Source organism: Oxyura jamaicensis, chromosome 5 (assembly GCF_011077185.1).
Source record: "Oxyura jamaicensis isolate SHBP4307 breed ruddy duck chromosome 5, BPBGC_Ojam_1.0, whole genome shotgun sequence".
Lineage (NCBI taxonomy): Eukaryota > Metazoa > Chordata > Aves > Anseriformes > Anatidae > Oxyura > Oxyura jamaicensis.
Genome location: NC_048897.1, coordinates 30,742,098 through 30,764,361, shown reverse-complemented (window position 1 = coordinate 30,764,361; position 22,264 = coordinate 30,742,098). Strand labels below are relative to the sequence as shown.

Sequence of the window (22,264 nt, the reverse complement as noted above, 5' to 3'; positions counted from 1 at the left end):
TGAAAAAGCAGTGGCATAGGCTCAGTATACACAGAAGAAAGCCATTACTTTGAATGAGAGTGAGTCCTGGGACAGAGGCTTCCCTATTATGGCCAGGAAGGATCCCAGCTCTGTGGTACAAAGGCAGGAGGAGTGGAACTGACCTCCACTGCCTCTTTGGTCCCTGCAAAGAGCACAGCCATTCCTCCCATGTTCCGTAGGGGCCACTCAGAGAAGTGCTGGGAGAGAGGCTCGTGGCAGGCCGAGCAAGCTCTGCTTTGGTACCAAAAAGCTTTCCATTTGCACGGTTCTTTTTTCCTAGCTTTAACCCCAGTGCGGTCTTGGAGAGCACTCAGCCCAGACAGGCAACCAGGCAACTAACAAAAAACAAACCAGTGTGAGCGCACAGACGAGTCATTATTTTGCCCCTGAAAATGAACACAAGGAGGATGAGGCTTGGGAATGAGAGAAGCAAAAAGCATGAGTTGTAGAGAGCAGTGAAATGCTCCATGAAGCCTGGCTGCATGAAGCTACCTCAGGGACTCCTCCCTTGGACACTTGTCACCACATCCTCTCCTCTCCTCTGTGTCTGGGCATACGCCTGCTTCAGCTGCAGTCTCTCCAAGGCAAGACCACGAGTCTCCTGAATGGAGTGTGACATTCCCCCTTGGGCAGAGGCCAGCACAGCGTGAAGCACATAACCCTGGAGAGCTCGAGGTGGGCCTGCCACTTGCTCTCTGAGGGTGCAGATGAGCTCTGTACAGGGAGAGAGGCCAGGTGTCAGTGTGGCAAGTACAGGGGTTGGTGTGGCAAGTACCTATGCACCCCGTCCTGCAGTGGGATAATTCAGCCCGTCTTTCCAGGGCTATCTTGGCTTGTAATGGGATGTGAGTCATATTGTAGTGTAGCCCTGAGTCAGGTCCAGTATTTCTAACACTGTGCAGTCCTTTTGGCACAGCTCCATCCAGTCTCAGTCCTTTTAGACACTCAGCTCAAATTAATTACCCAGGAGTGGCTTTTCTTTAACATTAACCAAGCACTGCTTGGTCTGCAGAGCTCCTCAGGAATGCCCAGGCTCTGTCTAGGCTTGGAGCTGGCCGAGGATTGCTGTTTATCAGCTTTCTCCCAGCTTTGCTGCAGACCTCCAGCACTTCCAAATCCTGCCCCTTCCCACATGGTTCCCACTAACATGGGTCAGCTAGGGCAAGCTGCTGGGTGCATTGTGACCCTGTTTATCAGTGGAGTCTGCTTTCCAGATGGTTTGCACACACAGACTGGCTGCTCCAGTTCTCAGTACCAGCCCTCAGTTTAGCAGGGTGTGATTCAGGAGCAGGGAGAGCCGGGGTCGTGCAAAAACAGTGGGTGCTGAACCAGCCTCAGGGCTAGTGTCGGCACTCCTGTCCAGGTCCTGCTTCCTCGCTGCTCTTTGTCTTACCACCTCTCCAACCCAGGGCAGCTATGGCTATTTCACAGCCATACTTTTTCCCATTATGTACAGAGTACCGACAGCAGAAGACGACCTTCCTGGCATCCCTCACCCAGCAATATGCAGTGGATTCTGCAGTGGTTACAGACTGGCCATACTTCTGAAATGTTCTCTCAGACAGCAGAACTTAGATGTGTCCATACAAAAGGCCTCGTTCTCAGTCCCTCCTTGACCCTCTCATGGCTTATATGTTTGAGTCTGCAACCCAATCATTCCCCAGATAAATCTCTGAGGGTGGGAAAGAGAGCAAGGTCAGAATGTAGACAGGAAACGGGAGGACAGCACATACTTATTTGGGTGTCTGCTCCTTGGGCTGTCTGGGCTGACAGCACAGGGGGCTGCTCTCTTGCTGAGTCAAATCTGAATGGGGAAAACCCTTGGTGGTCTGCTCTGGTAACTTGCTTCAGCAGCAGCCCTCCCAGATGGAGGATGCCTCTGAGAAAAAGAGATGTGCAAAGTTTTGCAACAGAAACAAAGGATGAGGAGAGTGAGACTTAAAATCATAGTAAGGGAATTTCAGATTAGCCAATAGGCAAAACCTTCCCATCATGGGCATAGTGAAATCCTAGAAAAGATTTAATGGGGAAAGCTGTGGAGTCCTAACCGCCTTGCAGAGGAATAAGATGAAGTCAGACAGCCCTCTGCCAGGCCTGACACAGGTTTAGCTGGACTTGCCTGCAGTGGAAGCACAGACTGGAAGACCTCTCAAGATCACTCATCTCTGTAACAGGCTGTGGTCAGACAGAGAAAGTCCAAGGTGTTTTTGTCTGCAAATACTTGTGGCTATGTAACACCTTGCCTCCTTCTATAAGAAAGGTCTTGCTTGCATACCAGGGGTGACTGGGACTTCATTACCAGCTGTGGTTTGGGTGTACATAGTCGGACAAAGAAAATGCAATTCAGTCTGTGTCTGCTCAGCGACCTCTCAGTTGTCACGGCCGTGCAGCACAGCCCTGCCTGATGCGCTCCCCAGTGCTGCTGGCCCTGCTGCATGGTGGAAGCTCCAGGAAGCAATCCAGCAGCACTGGGAGCAGCACGCTGCGCCACTACGCACACAGAGCAGCCACAGCAGCTGGTGTCTCAGTTCGAAGGTTTCCAGCCACACGGGGAGCTGGAAGGAACGAGCCTCTGCTAGGAAGACCTATCGATGCAGCAAACTAAGGGGTGCCAAACCAAAGATGGGAAGACGACACATGCCAATGGCAAGGGACAATACTGTGTTAACTGATGTAATTCCTGCCCAAGCTTTGGCACCTTCGTGTCAAAAGATTCTACCCTGTCCTCTCCTGAGGACAACATTGCAAAAGATGCCATGCATCTAAAAGATGCCTCTTTTGTGCCCTACTTTGTGCAGGCTTTTGTGGAGCTGAGAAGGACCTTTCTCGCCCCCTCCTCTTGCCAGGATGTCTTCTAGACTGGGCCCTGCACTGCAGAGGTGCTGTGGGCAGCAGACAGCTAGGCAGCTCCCCCAGGTCTGTGAGCACTGTATGCATTTAGGGAAGTGCAGGGGGCCAGCGAGTGAGCCTGAATGTTTCCTCATGCTGAGCCAACTGGGGCACTATCTGGTGACATACTTAGCAAAACTCTGTCCTGTGTCAAGACAAATGAGTTTCTGGTTGTCAGATAAAAAGGGGAAGGGAAGAGATGAGGATTAGAGAGGAGGATACAGGCTCCAGGCCAGCTAGAAGTAGCTTTTTGGCAGGCTGAAGTGTTTGAAGAGCAATAAGGGGACCAAAACTTCAGAGCAGAGCCCAGGCAGCTCTCCTTCTTAGCAGCTTTTTTTTTTCCACATCTGAGCTGCACCGCTGCCTGAATCCTAGCTCTTGGGATCTCTGCTTCCAGTGGTGAGCCCGGCTCATGCCACAGATGTGCAGGGGACAGGGGCAGGCAGGGACTGAAGAGAGTGGCCCCACACAGCTCCTTTCAGTGCTCTTCAGACACTTGGTGCTGCTGCTCATGCTCTTGCCAGCAACGGCAGCATGGCAGGCCTGCATGCAGCCTCTGAGCAGCACGGGGTGGCGGAGGTGAGACAGGGGAGCAGCACCACAAGCAAGGAGCCACACCAGACTTCTTTCATCCTTTCCTCCTTCATGCAGCAAAGCTCTGGTACTCAGCACAGCATCAGCAGGATGTCAGAGCAGCACATATGGGCCCCCGTCAGCCTTTGCTGCCTTCATGCTTGCCCTCTGCAGCTCGCTAGCACAGAGGTGCTGCTATTCTTGGTAACACACCTGGCAGTTCTGTGATGCTGCCTATGCTGCCGGAGGAGCCCAGCCCAGCATCCTTCTTACACAGAGCTCTAAATACAAATAGGCTCCAGAGGATAGATCGAGACATCAGCAGGGAAGAAACCCAGCAGCTGTCCTCCAGCGCACGGGCTGCACAGGGAGAGCAGAGAAGAGCAGAGACACAATCCCTGTAGCTCTGTCCTGTCTGCAGCCCGCAGGCTGGGGGCTTGTTCCTTTTTGTTCCCTCTGTTGTGGGCTTGCACATGCTTGTGTGGTGACAGTGCTAAACTTGGAAAGGCAGCCTCCCTGGGGGAGGGGGGGAGCTGTCGGAATGGCTTTTTTTTTTTTTTTTTTTTTTTTTTCCTTTTTTTTTTCTTGTCCTGTTCTTGCTGGAGTTTGACTCTCACGTTGTGCATGTTTCAGAGCTGGAGAATGGAGTGTGGTCTCTGGGGCCCAAGCTCTGCTCCATCATGGTGAAACAGGAACAGAACCTGGCTCTAGACCTGCCTGAGTCCCAGCTAGCTGCCAGCTCCATACCAGTGCTGAACCTCAACCCTCTGCAGAGACTGCCAGTCCCCGAGGAGGTGAGCCCATCTAAGATCCATCGGGAACCCGGGCTCTCACACAGCTGCACCCCTGCTGATGTGGACCCAGCCATGTGACAGCAGGGTCCTGCTAGGTGATTTAGCTTTTGGGCAGACAGAGGAGGGTGATGCAGAGCCCAGATATTGCGTTATTTATCATTCCTCTCTTGAAATAGCAGTCAGAGCAGCACCAAACCTTAGGCTAGCTAGAACTGTCTTCTCGATTCCTTCAGTGAAGCTACAAGACAGTTTATCCTTCCAGAGAAAGCAATGGAAGGAGGGTTTTCTCTGGCACAGAAGGCTTTACAATCTGGGTTAAATACAAGCATGTTTCCTTGGCACAATACCCAAAGGCTTTTAAGCTCGCACATGCTGGAGGCCTGTCCCCTCCAATCTGCCAATATTTCTGTAACCACTCTTTTGCTTATTTTCATTGACTTGGGATTACATTTTTTCTCAGAGAGCAGTGTCAGTTAATGTGATGCCAATGACCCCACTACTTCTGAGTACAGAACCTTGCCCTGCCACTGTCTTTTTCATGGTCTTATCATATGGCCTCTCACTTTTATCAGCTGCTCACTGGAAATGGAAGCCCCACTCCAGGTCCTCCTCACATTTTCCTATGAGGAAATGGGAACTAGTATTTAAGAAACAAGGGGCCAAGTCAGTTGGTCATATCTAAGTCCTTAAGAAGTCTGTTTGTCTGAAGGAGAGTCACTTTATGCCACTGCTGTGTGGGAGGAAGCTGGGGGCTCAGTTTGGCTGTCCTTGAGTCCAGCCGTGTTGGACAGGAAGGTCTGACCAGTCAGTCTCACACGAACCTCAGCTATCTTGTAGCAGCTCAGCAGATAACAGGAGAGCATCTCTGGGGTTCACTTCCTTTTTTCACTCATGCTGAGCATCTTCCCATTTAAACAACCTTCCAAAACAAATGTGTACTTCCAGCCAAAACTGTGCACAAACTTCCTCCACTATTTACACAGCTTGAACTTGCTGTGCCCTCGAAGCTCTGCTGTGTGTGCTCGGCAGCCATACCATGGCGCTCTCTCAGCTGTGTTTACAGTCTGGAGGAGTTTGCAATGTGTCTGTTCAGTGTAAAAACTCCCCCAGCCTGTGGTGGCCTGGGGGCTGGTGAGCCAGGGAGCTGAGGGGCAGCACAGCCCAGATGGAAAGAAAAGTACTCTTTATTTAACTCTCAATCCCCTCCAATTGGAAACAGATGCCCAGTGGTCCTGGTGAAGATCATGTGAGCAGGATGGGGGTTTTGTTCTGTTTCTTTTTCTGTACAACCTCTATACTCCCATTTCTAATGAAGGCAGATCAAAGAGGGGCTTCCCATGGTAATGCAGAGGTTGGTTTAAATTGCACTGTCTGGGTCTAGCAAGGGAAGAACTGCCAAGGATAAAAGTAGTCTCCTGCTCGGAGGTACTCAGTGCACGGGCTGGCAGCACATCCATCTGCCACTGCCTGTTCCTCTGCAAACACGTGTTTGCACTCTTTCTGCCCAGTGACACAGACTTCAGGGGGTTATGTTTGGACTCCTGGCTACTGTTGTGTGCAGTGAGAGGCTGCTTTGGGGCAGAACTGTGATATGGGACAGAACACAAAGCAGGAAGCAATGGCAGGGAGCAGAACTGGTGGGAGCCTCTGGGCAGGGGAAGCGACAGCATCCAAGAACTCTTTCTGCTTCTCTTCCACAGACTCCCATAGAAATGACTCCAGCACCTGTGATCAAAGCTGAACCCAAAGAGGTGAACCAGTTTCTAAATGTACCTGCAGGTAAGAAGATTTGCTGGTTGACATAAATTCCTCTAAATTACTCAGATATAGACCATCATTATATAACACCTGAGAGCAGAGCCACGTGTACAGGGTAGTACTGAGGTACAGACCAATAGATGAGTGGGCACGGCACGGTTCCAACTCGGATCTGTGTCTGGACTGACAGTCACACGCAGAATTGTTGAGACAGGGAGTCCCAGGCAAAACAGGCTACCTCAGAGTTGGAAATATGCAAGAGTGCCTTTAAAATCCTCAGAGGGACTGCAACATTATCCAAAAACAACCATCGGAAAGTCAGGATATTCAGGATCCAGTTTAATTTGAAAGAAACCCAAGCATCTGAAAGTCCGCTGATGTACAAATGAAAGCACTATAGGAACTCCCACTCTGCCTCAGAGAGACATTCCTTAGGCATATTCCCACCTCCATGAAGGCCCCCAGGGCTCTCTAGTACAAAGTGGGGACAGTTTTCAAGTGCTTGGCAACCAGCTGAGTGACCAGAGCCCCTTTGGATCAAGTGTGCTGGCAAGTGTGCAAGCCCTGTGGTGCTTTTGGAAGAGCTCTTCTCCTGCAGAGCTTCCTGTACATGTGAACAGGCTATGGAGCAAAACATCATGGGCTTTGTACTCCATTTTGGTTGACACCAGGGCATCTTATTGCTTTGTGTCTTGACACCTATTGCTTTGTGTCAAGACACCTTCAGTGTCTTGGCAAAACCCCTGCCAGTTCTCTGACTCCTGCAGTTCCTAGTTTAGCACATTTGAGGTCAGCCTCACCTCTGTCTTGGGCAATACTCAGTCCATCCTTGTTCTTGGACCCACCCCACCTTGTAAAACTCATCACCCTCTCCTTTCAGTCCTGTTTTATGGCAGTGCCTTCTCCTGTTGCTTCTCAGGGCACTGTGACTGTCCCAACAGCTGACATGACAGCCATTGACTTGATATCCTTAATTCTCAGTAGATGACCTGGTGCAGATGCCTCCAACTCCGCCCAGCAGCCACGGCAGTGACAGCGACGGATCCCAGAGCCCCCGGTCCCTGCCTCCCTCCAGCCCAGCCCGACCCGCTGCTCGCTCTTCTACTGCCATCTCCTCCTCACCTCTCCTCACAGCACCACATGTAAGGAGGCAGCAGGATGTCACTGAGACACGGGGCTCCTTGGTGCTCAGAGGGGGCTGGAGGCTTTCTGAGGCTCTCGTGAGGGATCCTGTCCTCGTTAAGGTCTCGTAGCTGAAACACCCTGCCAAAATAATGTGATGTCCTGGCACAGGGGTGTGTGGGCAGGGTGGTGTTCACAGGAGTGAGGAGAGGCCTAGTGTGTCCTGCAAAATGCAGCTACCTTGTTTTAGCAAGTGCTGTCTTTCACCCCGTACTTTGGGAAGTGGCCTCTGCACTGGGGGATTTTTTTAGGAAGTTAATGGAAGAGAAAGGAATAACTGAGCAGGTGTCCTTCCAGGTAAAGAGGAAAGCAGCTGCTGAGCTGTGTCCCCAGGATCAGGGTGACAGCAGGAAGGAGCACTGCACTGTGCCTATTTGTACTGCACCCCTAGCTGCCCTACAAAACTTTAAGGAGGACCACTGGGATTGGACTCCTTGCTGATGCTGATAGCAGCTCTGTGTGTGTTTCAGAAGTTACAAGGGACCTCTGGCCCTCTGCTCCTGACTGAAGAGGAGAAGCGCACCTTGATTGCCGAGGGCTACCCGATTCCTACTAAGCTGCCCCTCACCAAAGCAGAAGAGAAAGCACTGAAGAGGGTCAGGAGGAAAATCAAGAACAAGGTGACTGAAAAAAAAAATAATAATAATAACCGTGAGGTTCCCTTGATTCCAGAGCAGCTTCATCTGACCAGTGCTATAGTTATCCTTGCCTCCTCAGCTCAGAAGAGATGGGATCCCACCTTTGGTCCACTGGCACAAGCCTCCCGATCCACATAAATGGTACCATGGGTCATAGAACAGTTTGGTTGGGAAGGGACCTTAAAGATCATCTAATTCATCTCTGTATGCATGCTGTGCATGCAGCTGTAGCAGGAGACTGTGGCTTCTGGCCCATCTCCTGCAAGTACATGGCCTGGGATGGGGCCCACAAGCTAAGACATCAAAAAACAGACTGATTGTCCTGGTCAGGCCTCTCTGCAGGGACAGGGAAACAAGAGCCACTTCACAGCGTAGGACATGAGCGGTTAACAGAGCTCATTAGCCAGGCAGAAGCTATCAGACTGTGATTGGAAAGCATCTTGTGGGAGAAATAATGAGACCCTGAATTAGTCACCCAGTGACTCAGAAGTGGTCTGGGGCAGAAGCTGCCCAGATGGCCACAGCACGTACCCGTGTGAGTCAGAGGAGTTAAATGCAACCCAAAAGATGCTCTCAGAAGCAAGGGGATCAGGCGTGCTGCAACAAATGGTTGTGGTCTACAGGCCCAAAGAAGGCTGCATGCCTGCAGCATCCATCCCTCCCAGAGACCAGTCAGAATGGCAGACTGGAAGGTGCCTTCCCCATTTACCTGAGGGTGCTGTATATGCAGGGAGCAGACAAGATAAGGGGGCCACAAAGAAATGTCTAGAGGCTCCCGATAACTCTAGATACTGACACCTCTCTGATGGCTGCCCCTCTCACAGATCTCTGCTCAGGAGAGTCGCAGGAAGAAGAAGGAATATGTGGAGTGTCTAGAGAAAAAGTAAGTTTCTTCTTTTCAGTCTTACCTTTAAAAAGGATCCCTGTTCCCTCAAAGCCCCTCTTTCTAGTGCTTTCAGCTCTGACAGTCCCCTCGACCCCATCCATTTGTAGTAAAAGAAAGAAAGAAAGAAAAAAAAAAGCTTATTTTCAACTCAGAAAACTACTGACTTGCTCAAAAAGCACAATTCCTTGCAAGGCTGGCTGCACAGAAGTTTGGTTTGGGATCTTGCCCCTACTCCCCTCCCTCCTAGAAATCCTCTTCCAGGATGAAGAATGCTCTAGAAACCTAGTGTTTCCAACTGCTTAGTTTGGCTGGTCCCCTACAGAACATGGGCCATTTTGGCTGCCAGCAAGGTGGGATTTGGGGTAAGAGTCATGTTCTCCACTAGAAGTTGCTCCTAATTTGCCTGTCCCATAAGGAGTAAGCCCTTGGAGGGCAGTGACTATAGCTTTTCCCCTTCTCCCCATGAGGTGGAGACACAAGCATCCGTCAGCCAGAAAAACATTGTGCTGTTATTACCATCTTCCCTTCCCTTCCCTTTCCCCTTTCCTTGCATGAGCTTTGTTTTGCTCCTTGCAACCCTCAAGTCCTGCAGGTATGGCAAGCATACGCCTTAGGTGACATCACATGACAATGACATATGTCACCGAGGGTAGAAAATAACTCCTGAGAGCCTGATCCTGTGATCCTCTCCATACTGACAGCCTCTGTGGACATTCCCAGGCAAAGAAGAATGCAGGGATCCAGCTGTAAACTCACATTTCTGTTTAAATACCATCTTGTTCCCTGTTATTAACACCACCTGAGATCAGCAAAATGGGAAAAAATCCTCCAAACCAACCTTAATTAACTCTTCCCCCGATGCTATTTGTTTATCTTGCCTAAGTGCACAGAAATGCTGAACGAAAACAGATGACTCAAGGCACCTTCGAGTTCCCACGCCCTTCCACCAGCAGCACCTCGGTGCGTGTCCAGGCATCGGAGAAAGTCACCTCTAGCTGGTGTCCCACACTGCCACTGTTCACGCCGGGGCTGGGGAGGTGGCCAGCCTTGCTCAGTGGCAGGACCGGGGCTTTCTGTGCTGGGGCCTCATCCCCAGACGTGGCTGCAGTGCCTGTGTGCACTCAGTGAGTGCTCTGTAGCGCTAGCGCGTTGCTGTGACAGATGGCTTTCAAACAATGCCAGGTTTAAATGCAAACCAAAAGGAGCATTCAGTGACTTTTTTTTTTTTTTTTTTTTTTTGAATGCAACAAGTCGGTCAGCTTGGCTTTCTGCAACGTCTATACTTGGGCCCTTCAGCATTCAGTTTGACACCTTTGCTGTAAGCCCAGTTTTTACACGGAACGCCTGGCTTGGAGGTGGTGCTGGCAACCCTGCGTCCCCGGGCCTGGAGATATCTTGTCCCGAGCACGGCACAACCACCTTCCTCTCGGGAGCGGTGGGAGGCAGCCTGCAGGTTCTCTGCTGCCCTCAAGTGCCTGCAGTCAGAGCTGGCCCAGCATTTGCTCAGAGCTGCCCGCTTGCCCTGTGCAGGGCGCCCAGCCAGGACAGGTCCTTGCTCTGGGTGGGAGAGGTGTGAATTTGTACCCCCCCGCCCGTTCCTTTGCCGTTCCTCCATCCCCGGGGGGGTTGGAGGGGATGGAAACACCTGCATACCCCCGTGTCCTGGGTGCAGGAGGTGCTGCTGGCTCTCTCAGCCCTCAGCAAAGCCTGGGCCATCACACCTAGCTGTCCACCCGCACTCGCATCCCCTTTCCCTAGGGACTGGCAACAGCCAGGCAAGCCAGGAACATCTGGCTCCAGGACCACATCTGCAGGCGATGGATGAGGCCACTGCCCCCCCCCCCCCCCACTGCCAGAGAGACAAGGATAACGTCTGCTTCATCTGACCAGCCCATGTAACTAACCAGCCGTGGGTTTTATTCCCACAGGGTTGAAACATACACGACAGAAAACAATGAACTCTGGAAAAAAGTGGAGACCTTAGAAAACGCAAACAGGTAAGAGGGGCTAAACCTGACCTCCCTGTGAGGTGTGCAATGGAAGGGAGGCCAGGGGAGCGCTGGGGCAGGAGGGAGAGGAGAGAAAGGCTGCACCCCATCTCCTGGCGGGGCGGGCGCCGCGCAGCAAGGCGCTGGTTTTCGGCCCGTGGCAGCAGCAAGGCAGCTGGGTTTGGTTAGCGAGCTGGAATGTTTGTGTTGGGACGGCCAGGCCGCGCCGCAGCGAGGGGAGGGAGGCAGGGAGGGAGTTTTCTCCCATCTCTTCCTCCTTCTCCCTGCAGCCCTTCTGGCTCACACTGCCCTCCCCGTAGCCCTCCAGGCCTCTGGCTGTCTCCAGGGCTCCAAGGGAGGCCCCGTGCAACAGCCTCTCAAGCCCGCTGTTTCTGCTCTTATGGGCATCAGGCAGCTATTACAGGTTTCTCTTGAGAAACAGCTGAACAGAGTTGGTGGGTACAGGGAAAGCCCCTTCCTCTAGTACAGGCATGGATTCCAGCTCCCTCTATATCCAGGGCAACTTCCTGTGCAAGTGGTGCCAGTGGGAACCGTGCAGTCCAGTCCCCCAGCCCTTGCCATGCCTCATCCCCTGGCAAAGCAAGGCTGGAGGCTCTCCCTGCAAGCCTGGAGGTTTTCCTTCCCATCTGCTGCTGCTGCCTGCCTGGAAGGAGCAAGCTGCTCCCACAGCCCTGGATCAGGCTCCTGGCTTCCTCACCCAAGGCTCTGGTGAGCATTTGTGCCCCAAGATGCAGAGCCGGCCAACAGATCATGAGGGGAATTTGCTTCCTCGGAAGCAGATAAGGAAGATTGGTGCTGCTGCGGTGGGGATGCACAGCAGGAGCTGGAGGAGAGCCCAGCCCTGCTTCCTCTTACTGGGCGCAGTAGGTGTGAGCAAGGGCAGGGGCTGCTGCAGGGCTGGTGAGAGGGAAGCTCATTTCTATAGCTCCATTTGCTGCCTCTACAGCTTGCAAAGATCTGAAGCACTCCTCAAGGCTCTGCCAAATTCCTTTTCTCCCATCCGTGACACAAGGGCTGTGTCCCCAGCTTCCAGGCCAGCCAGTGCTGCTCGGGCTGAGGGCTGCCATGGGCCCAGCCAAAGTGCCCTGTTTGCCAGACACTGCTGCCTGGCCACTCTTGCCGATGGGGCACAGCCCGCTGCCTGGCCTCTCTGAGACCACAGGCAGCCCTGCTGCTGAAAAAGAATGAGCCCCACCCTGCAAAATCAGGAGATTGACCTAAAAGCCAGGGGATTTTTATTTTATCTTATATTTTTTGAAATTCACACTGTTCTTTCTAATTGGGTTTGGTTTTCTAGCACAGTCAGGGGGACACTCTGTGCTTCTCTCCACATGTACAAGGAGCAGAAGAGGATTTGGAAAGAGATAAAGCTGGGATTCTCCTGCAACCTCCTGGCTCTATGACCTGGCATTTTATAAAAGCTCAAGCATATTTGTGTAAAACAGCCAGTGATCCCAGGGGGAGAACGTTCAGTAGTCTGTATTTCAGGAATTTGGTGCCCTTGGGAACTGACTGCTCTGTGGTTAGTCTCCCTTGTCCCAAATTTCTTCACCAGTCAGTGAAGCGTTTGGTATCTCTTTGTACCACACCTACCACTGTTCTGTGTTTGTATGTGCCGATGCCTGTGTTCAGTTAAACGGGGCAGAGAGACCTCAGCACGTGTTCCCACCAGAGCAGCCAGAGAGTGAATTAATCGCTGAACTCAACATTTGGCTTTGCCCACATCCCTCTGCAGAGTTTGCCAAGATTGAAGAAGCTGGAGGGGATCAGAATTGTTTTTTGTTTCTCTCTCCACCATATGGTTTGGGGCATTGGTCGAGCTGCAGAGCATGCGTCTCTGAGGGAAGTGGAAGCAGGCAGGCCCCTGCTCAAGGTCTGACTTGACTTAACATTCAGCCTCCATCCCAGAGGGTGGTTTTCATGGTAGCCTAGCTCTACAAGGCTTTGGGAGATGACTGGCTGCACTTGAATGTGACATTCCTAGCTGTGGGTAGTAGTACTGAAGGTTGTGGTAGATCTGCTGGTGAGAAGACTGAGGGAAGGTGCTGCAGTGAGTTACCTCAGCATAATGGCACATCAGGGCATTTCTCCCACAAGTTCCTGCACACCTCATATCTCAAATTCACCCTTTTTTGTTTGTTTTCTGCATCCCTAGCCTGTTTGGTGGGAGAAGTTGGGCAAAATATAGCAACAGGCAGAGATTTGCTTTTACAGAAAAGGATAATCAGGGTAAATTACAAAAGGGGTAGTGGAAGTCTTGAATCACTCACTGTCTGTTACTTCTTTATCAAATTCTGATTTGGTTTGTTTCCTATTCCAGGACTCTGCTCCAGCAGTTACAGAAGCTGCAGGCTCTGGTAGCTGGGAAAGTCTCCAGACCTTACAAAATGGCTTCCACACAGACCGGGACCTGCCTAATGGTATGAGCATCGTTTACATCATTCGTTTACATCATTTGTTACTGGCCATGCTTCCCCAGACAGCTTTGTCAGTTGCCTGTCCCTGCTCTCTTCCCCACTGTCCATCTCTGATATGCCTACTCTCTACTTTTGTGTTAAGAGTCACTAGAACTAAGCCTGTGTCGTACATGCATCGGTAGTGTCAGTTGTTTATGGAACAGCATGAGAATAATTCCTGTGTTTTCACTGTCATGTTCTTTGGACAAAACAGCACTTTGTTTACTTTTCATTAGCTATTGGACATTCAGCAAAAAAAGTCTTCAATGAGCTTCCATCATAAAGGGTAGATTTTTCTTCTGCTGAGTTGGTATTGCTTAATGTTCACCCTCAGCAGGGTGGACGAACTGTTTGAGTATTCCTCCCAGTGGACATTACCTTGTGTTTATCAGCAAGAAACGGCATCTGCTCTTGCTATGCCTGTACATCAGGCATTGTTAAATCCAGCTGGAATTCTCCTCATTTGCCCTTTGACTAACCAAAATGATTCGAGGTCATCTGTTGGTTTTGGTAATCCCTGTTTGCCTCTCATTTCTCGTAGTGGGGGATCATAGTTAAGCAATCTTGGCTTCACTGTGGAGCTTTAGGGCATGCCACTGTGTGGCCATAAGTAGCGTCTACTGCTTATTCTTCATCTTTTTTTTCACTGGGGAGGAATCTTTCTGATCCATGATAAAAATACAGCCTCCAAACCTGTGATGTCTTTGCAGGATTGTCATAGTAGGTGCTTGTGACAAATATGTCAAAGTTATCTATTTATCTAGTTACTGCTTCTATACTGCTAACAGTCATGAAATAACAGACAGATGGTGAAGTGCTTGCCCCACTTTCTCATCACACTCAGTGTCCTGAGTTGGTTTGTTTTTTATTTCTTTCTTTCTCTTGGTTCAATCAGTTTCTCCGGTTCCAGAGCCCCTGCTTTGTAATTCCCAGCACTTTCTCCTTTCAAAATCTGCTCAGACTTTTGCTACTCTTTGCTGCCCCCACGTTAGATCAGATTTTAAAGACAGGCTGTCTTTTCTGTTGGCTGCTCTGTTGCTTCATTCCCGAGTTCTTTCCACATTTTTGGGTGTGACCCCACTGGGCCCAGTGACTCATTGCTCCTTAATGCAGCAGCTCATCAGAGCACCCCTGGCTCTGGCAATTCTTCATCACCACTACCTGGAATGAGCAAGTCCAGGAGAGGTGCCTCCCTGACGTCCCCTGTGCTATATAAGCTGATAAAATACCTAATTTAGCTTCCTAGCAATGTCTTATCTCTCCTTGCTGCTCTCTTCATTCCACGGCATCCCAGCCCACACACCAACTCACTCAGGCTTCTGAGCTTTGAAGCATTTCAAGAATTTGTAATTTGCTTTCTATCTTTGGCCAGTTCCGCTCATAGGCCTCCTAGTTCCCATTTTCCCATTTAGTCTCCAAATAGAGAACTCCTTATCATGACAGATATGTAGAATAATCATGCCTTGCAGCATGGGAGTGGAGCAGAAGACCCTTTTCTTCTAGCGCTGTGTCATTCCTGCTGGATATTTTTCTAGCCAGTTCTTGAAGGCCTCCAGTGGTAAGCAGTCCTCAGCCTCCCCAGGCAAATGCTTCCAGGGCTTTGTTATCTTTCCCAGATAAAGCTTTCTTGATATCTCATCTGAATCTTCCTTGTAATAGCTTAAGCCTATTACAACTTTTTCTGCCCACTATAAGCAAGATCAGTTTACCCCTCCCTTTGGAAAACTATGGTTTTTAGGTAACACCCTTCAGTCTACTCTGCTAAATCACCAGTTTCTTCGGTCTTCCCTTGTAGCCTGTTATCCTCAGAGCTCTCTTCCAGCTGGTCAAGATGGTCAGGATCATTCTGAATTTGAATCCTGACCAAAAGCTGGTCTACTTGTGGTCTCTCCCATCTGTAGATTTGATACAGTCCATCATCCAAGTCAAGCTTTAAAATGTTGTATCTTGCCAGAGCCACAACAGATCTCTTTGCTACTCCATCTGCTACATCCTCCCAGTTTGAGAATGAACCATCTGATACCTACATTCTGAAAACATCTTTTTTTGATGAATTTTGCATCCATCTTTCTAACTGGTTTTGCAGTATTTCCCTCTAGCCTAGTTTCCCTCACTTTTTAAGAGGTCAGAATGGTGAGGTGTTCAAAATCAGGGAGGTGAATGGTACTTGGACTCAAACTAAGAGCTACTGTTAACGAAATGTTTTAGAACTTGAACTAGAACTGAATCAGCCAATATCAGAGTTAAACTGAAACAAAACAGAGTAAAACAACGTTGTTTTGCAAAGCCCCAGGTGAAAGCCTTGTTAAAACAAGATGTTAAGTATACAGCTCTTTCCCTGCCTATAAAGCCTGTTTTGTTTTCAAAAAGAAAAAGAGGCTTCAGAGGGCTAGCTCCATTTCTGAATGCTGTGTTCTTGGCTGTGATAATTCCAAGCAACATCTATTCACAGTTTATTTTTTCCTTTTTTTTTTTTTTTTTTTTTTGTTTGTTTGTTTGTTTGTTTGTTTTTGTTTTTGTGCAATAAGGAGTCTAAATACCTCGTGGGCACAATATGATGTGCTCAGCAGCCATGCTGTCCACAGGTAATTTTCTTACTTCAAAACTACTCATGGAGAGTCTCGAAAGCTAAACTTGCCATTTACATAGTATAGTATCCCCGTGCTATCATTTGATCTTCTGCATCTCCCGGAATACACAAGCAGTCAGCAGTATCTTGATGTACCAGCTTCTGTGTGTTACTTAGGCATGGCTATTCCAAAATAGTTGCCTATTCTGAAAAGCAGTCAAGAAATTGCTGGCTGTCCTAACAGATGTCCCCACAGGTGACACTTAGCTAATTTGAACATAGGTAGTAGAAATCATCAACAGATGCATTTCCTCTTCAGACTTTTGCAGGCTGAACACTAGGCTGGAGGCAGCAATTAATATACCACCCACAACATGTGGGTATTCAGGTAATAAAGATTTGGCTCTTCGTCATTTCTCATGTGTCCCCTCTTGCTTTGTACTATTTAGCTCCCTAAACTTTGCGGAGTCCCTTACGATCAGCACCAGCATCTCACTCTGAAGCTTTACTATTATGGCAGAATTTACAGACAGGTGCAGACCTACCAGGGGGAGATTTCCAGGGAGCTTTCATCTTTTCTCCTTTTATCTTTGTCCAGTAGCTCTGACTGGTCTACCCAACAGCCAGAAGGCAGACACATCCCAGAATATGTGCAGGCTAAGAATAAATTTAACCCCTTCCTTGGACTCTCCATCCTGCCAGATGGGCTGCTGCAGTTCTGCTGCCACTTCTGTCCTAGCGTGGAGGGTAGTTTCACTTTGATATGTGCTGTGGTATCTTAGAGATTTCTCTGCAAGCATGTTTTCTTTCAGCCCACCACAGCTCCTGCTGTGCCAATGGTCAGGTCCCCTCTGGTAAAGGCAGACTTCATCTCTTCTGTTGAGCCTTCTTCCTTCCAAAATTGTTCCCTAGCTGTGAGCATCTCTCATCAACCGGACAGGCAAGTTCTCACCATTGAACCATAAATCCTTCAGAAAAAGCAACACGAGGGAGCTTCTGACTTCCTTTTCTTAGATCTCCAGCAGAGATTAGCAGAGCAAGCCCTTTCCCTCTCTGGGGGACTGCAGTGACCCTGCTGTAAGCCTGACCACATGCTGTCTCTCAGCCTTGTGTCTGCATGCTGGGAGGGGGGCTTCCTGGTGGCTAGCAGCACTGACTGCATGCTGATATCTCCTCGCTAGGTGCTGGCGCTCTGCTTCGTTCTGATCCTCGGATCCGTGATGCCCTGCCTCCCGGAGTTTTCTTCAGCATCACAGACAGTGAAAGCAACACCAGCACCAGACATTTACACAAGTAGTAAGAGTGAGTCTAACGTCATACCTCCCTTTAATCCCGTCAAACCATTTTCAACTCTTCTCCCGACACACCTGGTTCAGCGGTGGCATCCTCCCTTCAGTGCCTGCCTCACATGCTCTTGCACGAGGGGATTCCTGGCCTGACAGTGGTACGAGCCCTGATAACAGCGCCTTGCTTGGGTCTGTTTTCATTCTCTGCTAGTCACTGTCCTAAAACATGACAAATAGTGATGGCTATGGATAAATAAGGGAAAAGCTCTGGGGTGGATTGGTTGCCTTCTGGAGAGATGGTGTGTCCAAGGGAGCATCTGCCCCCGAGGTATCTTGCAGAGCAGGCCCCTTGCACAGTCATATGTGGACAAGGCCATAGCTGGGTGAGCGTGTGCTGAACCACCACCACGACCCACTCCCTTTTCAAAACACCTTGTCCTCATTATTAACCAGTTCTCTCCTTGTTTCCAGTTCAGTCACGGAGCCTTCTGTTCTATGATGAGGGTGCTGGCTCCTTAGAAGAGAGCTATAGCTCCTTCCTAACCATGGACCATCCTGAAGGGTGGGAGGCTGAAAAAGGGCAGTCTGACGAGCCAAGGCCTCATCTGGCCAGGACACATGAGACAGCCAAATATCTGAGCAAATCCCGTCTGGAGAGTCCTGACCAGAACCAAACTGACCCAACTCTCACTCACCTCAAAGAGCAATTCCATGAGAGGTAAGCAGGTGGGGGCCACACTCCCAGCCCCAAAACACAGCATGGCATCTGGGAGGGACCATCAGGCACATCCTCTTCTCTGCAAGCGTAGGGTAGCCAGGCTCCCTGGGACAGACAGCTAGCTAAGGAGCAACAGCTGGAGGAGGCCAATGCTGGAAGAGAACATAAGACCAAGACTGTGTTTTAGAGCAAAAATTTGGGACTCAATAAAGCAGTGACCCACTAACCTAAAGCTGAGGATGGGTGACTCAGGTGGTCCCAGGTTTGCTGGACATTCTGTGTCCCAGGGAAGAGCTCCATCCTGGTCAGAGCAAAACAGCTGGGCAGAGAGGTGAATTTGCCTAGGAAGCTGCAATGAACCTTGACTGATGCCTTGTCTTTTTTTTTTTTTTTTTTTTTTTTTTTTCGCAGGGAGACAAGCTCCAGTGAGACAACTGAATACTTGTAGCAGCTGCTGGACCTCAAGGCCTCATCTGTCTGACTGCAGGATTCCCTCCTCACCGAGCAACTGAGGGGACTTGGCAGGAGAGGACACTGCATTCAGACACTCCTAAACTGGCCTTGGGTTCGGCTCCTCCCCTTCCCCATGGCCCCCTTTGGTACTGATCTATCTCTTTGAGGGGAGTTGCAGAACTGCCAGAACCAGCAATAAAAGTCTGGCAAAGTCCTGAGACGCCCTCTCCTCCTGGCCTTATCTTCTGCTTGAATGAGCACTACCCTATGGGTGTGGGCTCACCTTGGAGTGGAGGGAGGTCAGGGGGAGGCTCCCAAACTATTCAGCTCACTCCCTAAAGCCTCCAAGGGGGCTGTCCCCAGGCACGTACCCCTTGGCTACATCAGATGCACCTGAAGGAGAGAGAGAGAGAGAGTGCTGGATTTTCTACCCTGCCTGAGGGACTTAGGAGTGGGTGATGCTGCGGCTAGAGAGATGACTCTGGAGAGTTTGAGCTCATTCCTTCCCCTCCATCTGTTAGTATACTTCTGCCTCTGTTGAGAGAAAAACTAGTTCTTCCTTGCTCTAGTTTTCTCTTGATGGATGTGCCTACATAACTTCCACGCCAACTATCTGCAAAGATCTGCACACAAACGGAGTGGGGGAGAGAGATCCCAGACTGAGATAAACCACCATGAAAATTTACTGGCAGCTTCTGGGCAGCCAGAGCTCTGAAACAGAGAACAATTTTTCCCACAGCCCACTTCTCCCCACCCTCAGCACCCATGCTTGGCAGGGGTGGCATTTCCCTTTTTGTTCCCAGCTTGGGCCCTGCAGTGCAGTGCTAACCAGGTCAGTGGCTTTCCCACTTCCCGTTCTGCACGCCCCCTTGCTTTGAGAGCAGGTGCCAGAAATTCAGTCCCATAACCTGCTCCTTATCACAGCTCTCCATCCCCACTTCTGCTTCATGCCAAATGGGGTCTTCCTAGGAACCATCGACAAGAGCTCTGGAGGGCTGTCAGAGAGCCATCATTCCCCTCACATCCTCTGTGTGCCCAGCAGTGTTGTGAAAGCCACCGAGGACGTGCTGGCATCTCTGGTGACGGGTACTTCTGTCAGCAAAGAGGTGGCATGTTGGAATTGGCCAGGGTAACCAAAGACTGTTTTAGACCTCCTCCTTCTCAGTGCTGGCACCAAAAGTACCAACCTCTTGCCATACCACCCTTCGGGCCAAACTTGCCATGTTTGGTGCTGAAATGACCTCATCTCAAGGCTGTTCTGCTCTCTTTAGCACCCAGACATCCACTTCTGACCCTTCTTCCTCCCTTTCTCTGCTGAAAGGCTCAAGTATCTCCGCACTCCGTTCACTCAGCTGCTCTTTGCTGGAAGGACAATGTGGGACTTGAGTGCCTGAGATTTGGGACGCAGCAGATTGCCCTGTGTTTGTACACGGGAGTCCCTTTGTGCTCCGCCAGGTCTCACAGCAGACACCCCCTTGGCTTGTTTCTCTTCAAGCACCCTGGACTCGCTCCGCATTGCCCCAGCCTCCCCACCAGCCTCTCCCCTGGAGAGGAAGGATGGGACGGCTCTTACTCAAGGACTGGAAGAAGTGAGGGAAGGGCCCTCACATCCCTCTCTCTCCTCTCTTTTGAAAACTGCTTTTACCCCCCCTACCCCCACCCCCCAAAGCCGTTTAGGACAAATTTGGACACAGCTAGCTGCCACCACACATGCTTGGCCAATGGGAGGGACAAGAAAAGCTTCAGCAGAGCTCTTCTCCTCTCAAGGTTCACACAGGATCCGCTGGTCACCACATCTCACTGCGTTCCCCATCCTCCACCCCAGTGCAAAGAACCACTGCCGGGTCCAAGCATGCCCTCCTCCCCCCCAACACGTCCACGTGCATGCCCCTGTGCCTCCCACTCACACCGTTGTACAGAGACCAAGAGCAGAACTCGTTTGTACATAATGAACCTTATTTTGTATTATTGCTGATCCCTTAAGATATTGTATTTTGGAGACTCTCAGATCCTATTTTCAGTATTGTATTTTATTAAGAATTAGTGCGGGCTTGGCATCTATGGACTTCCTTCTTGTTAGCCGCTCACTTTCCCCTTATACTCCAGTAGCTGCCTCTTCCCTCCCGTTTTTTGTTTTGTTTTGTTTTGTTCTGCTTTTCAAGCCACCTTTTCCTCTCCTCCTATCACTTGCTCTGCATTCGCTTAGAGAAGCAAAATAAAAATAAAATAAAAAGATGCAGCATCAATCCTGGGTTGATGGATCCTTTCATTCAAGCACGGTTGTCACAGCAGCCCACGGGCACAGCTTCTCACCTCGTGCTCCCCCTGTCCCACTCGCTGGCTGCATGCAGAACTGGTTCAGCTCTGGGACGTCATGCTCAGCGTTTGGGCTAGAAGCAAACTTGCATGTTTTATTGCCAGCAGCACCGTGAGATCTTCTGCAGTTCTGGGCACATCAGAACTGTTATGGCTCAGTTTCATCTCCCTCTCCAAAATATTGCTAACGTGGAAGAGCATGGAAGAAAGTTCATGGGGTGCAGTGAGCTCCTCTGATGAAGGGTCTGTGCAGGGTCTGTACAACAAAGACATTGCTTGTAGTCCCGTGGCTGTGGTTCTATCCCAACTGAAAAAAAGGAAAAAGAAAAAAAAGAAAGAAAGAAAGAAAAAAGAAAGAAAAAAAACCTTTAATCCTTCAGTTAACTAAAAGCAGAACAGCTGCACTTAGATCAGAACAGCTTGAGACCTGACTGCCTGTTAGCCTGCACCTCCGATAGTCCATTTACATCTGTGAAAACTGATTAGTTTTGTCATGATTTTGTGTGAAACACAAGGCAACAGGGGGTCTAGAAAATGAATCTTCGTTTTCTAGAGAGCTCCCACTGGGTTTGTTAGGCTTTGGGCATTGAAATGACTCCATCTCACAATCAGGACCTCCGCGGCTGGAAGGGAGCCCAAGCAGGAGGCAGCGGGGCTTCAGAGATGCTCAAAGGCTCATTTTTAAGCACCTCGTCCAAAAGCAGCCTCCTGCCCATATCAGTGATGCGGAGCCACCTTCCCACTGCGTGGCCAGGTTCTCAGTGCATCTGCCAGGCTTCATCCAAAGGGCTCCTGCCTGGCTCGCCCCTGTGAAACATCCCTGAGCTCTCAGGGCATTGCCTTCCGGGGAGAGCCTGGCTCCAGGGAGAGCCTTCACTCGTGTTCTGAAATGCCAGGGGGAGGCTCTTAAAAGGATGATTTATCCGGCATCGTCCCTTTAAACACTGATGCAGCCAGAGCAACCAGAACCCCCTCCGTCACAAATTTCCCTTCATCAAGACAAATCCTCTCAATTCTGCAGCCTACCAGATAGCTCTGAGCCTCTCAAAGCAGGCACATAAGGATCTTTTTATCCTCGCTATGCCTCCCAAAACACAGCCAGCCAATCGCACCTACCAATTTGGCTACAGCAAGTAATTAGAGCAGAGCGAGGGACACCTTAACAAGTCACCTCCAGCCTCACTCCCTTGCACTCGCTCTGCTCCAGGTGCCCACGGCCAAGCTCTGCCACTCCAGGCTGGGCTTTCTCCCTCCTAGGGTCGTGTTCCCAGCAAGGTTGCGCGCTGTCAATACGGACAAGCCCTGCACAAAAGAACCCTGACAGAACACGGTCTTCTTTTTGCAGAGACGAGTTATTCCCAACTGCTCTCTGTTACCAGGCCAACTTGGAAAAAAAAAAAAAAAAAAAAAAGAAAGAAAAAAAAGCATTGCCTTTGCAGCTCACCGCTGGGCCACCAGCGGTCCCTGGGAACATTGATTTGTTACAACAGGACGTGAGCTATTAGAGCTTCCAGCAGAGCGTCCCCGCTCCCTGAGAGCAGCGTGTTCCCTCTGGGTGTCACTGCTCGGGGCTGTACCTGACCGTACCGCCCGTCCTCGTGCTGATCTCTCGTGGGACGTGCAGGCTTTGTTCCTGCTCCTGGGCAAGGAGCCCGAGCTTTCGGTTACCTTGCGGGGCAATCACACCTCCTCGCACCCCCTGGTGCCGAGCACTTC

The 22,264-nt window shown here is 50.3% G+C and overlaps 1 protein-coding gene across 3 annotated transcripts in view; it reads left to right on the top strand.

The window, feature by feature from the left end:
- Nucleotides 1-20,478, top strand: part of CREB3L1 (cAMP responsive element binding protein 3 like 1) — a 44,241-nt gene extending 23,763 nt beyond the window's left edge. Inside the window, exons 3-12 of one of the 3 annotated variants that reach the window (XM_035328217.1) lie at nt 4,117-4,277; nt 5,978-6,056; nt 7,020-7,177; nt 7,688-7,837; nt 8,680-8,738; nt 10,670-10,738; nt 13,071-13,170; nt 16,957-17,077; nt 17,533-17,779; nt 18,191-20,478. In XM_035328217.1, the coding sequence (XP_035184108.1) occupies nt 4,117-4,277; nt 5,978-6,056; nt 7,020-7,177; nt 7,688-7,837; nt 8,680-8,738; nt 10,670-10,738; nt 13,071-13,170; nt 16,957-17,077; nt 17,533-17,779; nt 18,191-18,227 (1,181 nt within the window). In that variant the 3' untranslated portion in view covers nt 18,228-20,478. Of the gene's footprint in view, nt 1-4,116; nt 4,278-5,977; nt 6,057-7,016; nt 7,178-7,687; nt 7,838-8,679; nt 8,739-10,669; nt 10,739-13,070; nt 13,171-16,956; nt 17,078-17,532; nt 17,780-18,190 lie in introns of all 3 variants that reach the window. The other 2 variants (XM_035328218.1, XM_035328216.1) reach the window with 2 other exon arrangements.
- The last annotated feature ends 1,786 nt before the right edge of the window (nt 20,479-22,264 follow it).